Source organism: Helianthus annuus, chromosome 3 (genome assembly GCF_002127325.2).
Source record: "Helianthus annuus cultivar XRQ/B chromosome 3, HanXRQr2.0-SUNRISE, whole genome shotgun sequence".
NCBI classification, from domain to species: Eukaryota; Viridiplantae; Streptophyta; class Magnoliopsida; order Asterales; family Asteraceae; genus Helianthus; species Helianthus annuus.
Window position 1 is genome coordinate 126,276,289 of NC_035435.2, and position 4,636 is coordinate 126,280,924.

The window sequence follows — 4,636 nt, forward strand, 5'->3', positions numbered from 1 at the left end:
TCTTGGGTGGTTATCTAATCTCTTGGAGAGCCAAGAAACAACATACAATCTTTCACTTCAGTTGTGAATCTCAGTACCGAGCAATGGCCAGTAGTGTTGCTGAAATTGTATGGGTCACTCACCTACTTCAGGAACTACATGCTCTTCTGCAGATAGCCCAACTATCATGTGTGATAATCGTAGTGCTGTCTTTTTTTTAACATAGAGGCTTGTTTATTGCTCTTGATTATCATTTTATCTCTGAGTCAGTTGCTTCCGGAAAACTAAACATTAGATTCATTCCGACAAGCTTCAGATATCTTTACCAAAAGTCTTCCTCGCTCATAGTTAAATTGCTTAGTCTTGGACTGCCACCATCTCGCTAGCGGGGAGATATTACAACAACTTTATAATTTAGCAATTCTTGTAGTACCTATGAGAATTTGTTGGATTTTTATATATAATATCATTGATTTTTTTATAAAAAAAAATATTTGGACCCACTAGTGATAGCCAGTAGAAAAAATAGTCTTATGGTGACCCTAGTAAGAAGTTCTAGATCCACCTTGTTGTGTTTCAATCTTATTTTTTATTATTAAACAAACATAAATGTTGTCATTATTTTTAGTCGTGGTCAAAGTTGAAAATTATAACAAGGAATAAATACATATAGAGTAAACTGCCATTTTGGTCCCTGTGGTTTGGTCACTTTTGCCACTTTAGTCCAAAACTCAAACTTTTTGCATTTGGGTCCCTGTGGTTTCAGTTTTATTGCCATTTTGGTCCAAAAATGAAATCGGGTCATATTTGTCTTATAAAATCCTGCTATGTTGTCCTTCTCCGCAGGGGCAAAATAATCATTTCTTTTTTATAAATAAATACCATATTTTATAAGACAAATATGACCTGATTTCATTTTTGGACCAAAATGGCAATAAAATTGAAACCACAGGGACCCAGATGCAAAAAGTTTGAGTTTTGGACTAAAGTGGCAAAAGTGACCAAACCTCAGGGACCAAAATGACAGTTTACTCATACATATAACTAGATTGAAGCAAATGTAAATAACAAACCGTCTTTTCTGTTTAAAATTGAACCCGATGGCCTAGACTTGGAATTAAACGGAAGATGACTTATTATGTATCGGATAAGTTCCAAAAGTTTGATATTTTCCAAAAAAAAAACGGCTAATTGACAACACTTGTCTATCATCATATCACCTTATTTTGGAGCATGTAAGGCTGATCCTTGTTAGGACAAGGGACCATCACATTATGCATGTTGAGCCAGACCCGTGATAAAAAAGAAAATGGAACATTACTTCAGTAGTACAACTTACAATATTTGACGATCATACAGAAGTGGGCAACCACACTCTTGATCATACGCCAAGTATGAACCAACAATAGATAAGTGTTCTAATATACATTTGACCTTGGGGAATGATGCCATATAGCCTACCTTCACAAGGAGTAGTTTCCGGATGGCATGGCTCATACAAGATCCTACTAAGAGAAAGATAATGCATTTTTTGTTGGTCTACAAGATAATGTATCAGCCAATGACCTCCAGCTCAAGTGGTAGGAGGACTTGAGTTCTTCTATGAAGACTCAAGTTCGATTCTCATTTGGTGCAAAAAAAGGAGTGAGGCACTGGTGGGCAATGATAGGAGACCCAGGAAAACCTGGGTTCGATCCTTGAGCCAAACGGGTTTTACCGGTAATTTGACCGTCGTGCCTACAGGCGGGTGGGTTACCGGGTTTTTCCCGGAAGTGGTGGTGGACGACTCGGGTTACTCTCGGAGTACTCCGTTTGTCCAGTGGGTGCCCCAAGAGTACTCGGGATTGATTTGTTGGCCGTTCGAAAAAAAAAAAACAAGATACTATATCGACATGTATCCAAGACGTTCAATTTGGTTGATATGCACAAGCATTTATCGTCAGACGACATTGTTTATTCTAGAAACTCAAGGTCAGGTTCTTCTCTTAAGTGAGGATGAATGATACGAAATTGAACCTAAAATTGGTACATTTGTATTTGGAGCAACTAGACAATGATAAGCTGGCTAAAAAAGAGCCCAACTTAAAACATGTATTATATGGATTAATGTATCATATATGAGTGAAAGTAATACATGATAAGAGTTCAGTTATCAAATTAGGGGTGGAGCTTTCATAGGGCCATAAGGGACCCCAAGTCATTCATAATAAGAGTTCGGTTATCCCATTAGGGGAGGAGCTTCCATAGAGCCAAAAGCGCCCCCTTCTAATTTTAGCTTCGAAAATATTATCTCTATTTGGTGATTGGACCCCACCTAATTAATCATCCCCCACCCAAAAAAATGTTTAAATCTCGTCACTGTATCACATGACTATTGATATTACTTTTCTTCATACCAGATATATATAAACACCAAGAAATAAATAACTAGTTTTCTGATATTCATATTTATCCATAAAAAGAGAACGTTACAATTTGTCTGCTACCCCACTTGGGAATAGTTGTTACAAAAAACCTATGCGATCATTTGGATATTCGATTTTGTCTTTACTCCCCACTTGTGCATTCCCTTTTGATCTATATGCACTTCCTTCTCTCATAAGCTAGCTAGCTAGCCGCCAGTGACATATATATGACATGGCCAATCATCAACAGTTTCAGTCATGCTATGCTATCAGAACTGGATGGCTCAACAAAGGCTCGACCTCAACGAACTACTCCAAGCACTCACTAACTTCCCTACCCATCCCGACTACCTCCAACTCATAGTCAAAAAACACATCAATCACTATGAATATTACCTCGCTGCTCGAGCCCAACTGGCCAAACATGATGGGCCTTCTTTCTTGGCTCCAACATGGGGAACCGCCTTTGAGAACTCCTCTCTTTGGATCGGTGGTTGTAGGCCTTCCTTAATCATCCGACTTGTTTATGTCTTATGCGGGTACCAACAAAACGCGCACTTGGCTGAGTTTCTTGATGTTGTCACACGTGGAAAACAGGGAGATATATCAAGTTCTCAGCTTATAAGCATAGATGCTCTCCATGCCAAAACTATCAAAGAGGAAGATAAGCTCACTTCGATTTTCGCAAGCTTACAGGCAAATAACACAACTTATAACATTACGTCTTATGTTCCCAAACCGTTTGCTAGCACGGACTTGTCGCATTAATTATTGATAACACTACTAGAAAACTGAGTAATTGTGACGGATTGTGACAAAAAAAATGGTGACAATATAGGGAATTGGAATCATTAACTTTTGTGGATTTTGGATAAATGTTTGGATACTTATAACTAAGAGTAAAATGCCAAAATGGTCCCTGAGTTTAGACCACTTTCTCACTTTAGTACAAAAATGAAACCTTTTGTATCTAGGTCACTGAGGTTTATTTTTTGTTGTCATTTTCATCCAACTGGCAAACTAGGTTAGAGTTTTCTGTTATCTTCTTCCTTTTTTTGTCGTTTTCCTCAATTAGTTAAAATATAATCCGGCATAAATGATGATTGTACCGTTCATTTAAATGAGGAAAACGACAAAAAAATGGAGAAGTTAACAGAAAGTTCTAATCAAGTTTGCCAATTTGTTGAAACTGACAATAAAAATGAATTCTTAGGACCCAGATACAAAAAAAAAATCATTTTTGTACTAAAGTGGCCTAAACTCAGAGACAATTTTGGCATTTTACTCTATAAATAAACTTGAAGTGAGAAAACAAGAAAGAAATTAGAAAACCAAAAAAATATCAGTCCCAAAACCGTTGCAGAGAGTTACCAAGCTGGCGCAAAACTCTGTCCCGAATAATCTCCGGTTGCAAGCAGTGGCAATACAGGATCACAATGTTGTTGCCTCCGCATTTTTGTCGAAAAATTGATTGCAGAAGGCTCTTTGCAACTACTTTACGACCGAAAATACTAGTTTTCTAACTGTTCTTTTTCACCTGGCTTCTTGACATGTTAAGTCTGCAAACACTAGTCACAATTACAAATACGTAGTGTGGATATCAGATGGTTTGATGTATATATGCAGAAGGTAGCCGACGAGCCACTGGCGTTGCTAGCATACAACTCTAGAAATATAGGGGAGTCAAACCAGGGTGAGGTTGTGGATAAAGCGATGGATAGTCATGCCTCTGATATGTACAAGATCTTAGTGGAAGCAGACAAGCTGAGGTTGGATATACTGAAGCGCATGATAGACATTTTGACACCATTGCAGGCAGTTGAGTTTCAAGTGGCGTCAAAAAAGTTACAAGTGGGTTTACATGAGTGGAGCAAAAGAAGAGACATCCAAATGGGGATTACACAACTTTTTAATACAGATAATCACTCATCTTCCGGTGACTCGCTGTGAGTCAGTGGCTCCGGGATTGGTCCAACAACTTATGCACAAGAGGATGATGATGGTCATTTGGTTGTAGTTTAAATAAGTGGTGTGTAAATGTTTGTTTTTGTTTAAGAACCGGTTTATTATAGTGAGTTTGTAATTTGTAATAGCTAATACAATCTAGGGGAAAATATGAAACGCCCAACTTTTAAAACGCGGAAAATTTCAATTTCCAAACCTCAATTGTTTAAAACTTTCTTATCATAATTTAAATATGACCATATTGTCTAATAGATTAGATTATTTATATTGTTTATATATTAAATTGG

General features: G+C 37.4%; 1 protein-coding gene across 1 annotated transcript; it reads left to right on the forward strand.

Annotated features, from left to right (window-relative positions):
- Positions 1 to 2,663: 2,663 nt before the first annotated feature.
- Positions 2,664 to 4,334, forward strand: LOC110933401 (protein DOG1-like 3). The gene is made up of 2 exons (XM_022176627.2): positions 2,664 to 3,080; positions 4,011 to 4,334. The coding sequence occupies exons 1-2, from the start codon at positions 2,664 to 2,666 to the stop codon at positions 4,332 to 4,334; spliced, it is 741 nt and encodes a 246-aa protein (XP_022032319.2).
- Positions 4,335 to 4,636: the final 302 nt, after the last annotated feature.

What these genes read in the sequence shown, in the direction of transcription:
- LOC110933401 (XM_022176627.2), top strand. Translation starts at nt 2,664, where the DNA reads ATGGCTCAACAAAGGCTCGACCTCAACGAACTACTCCAAGCACTCACT. An exon ending in CGATTTTCGCAAGCTTACAG is followed by an intron (nt 3,081 to 4,010) that starts GCAAATAACACA and finishes GTATATATGCAG; the next exon opens with AAGGTAGCCGACGAGCCACT.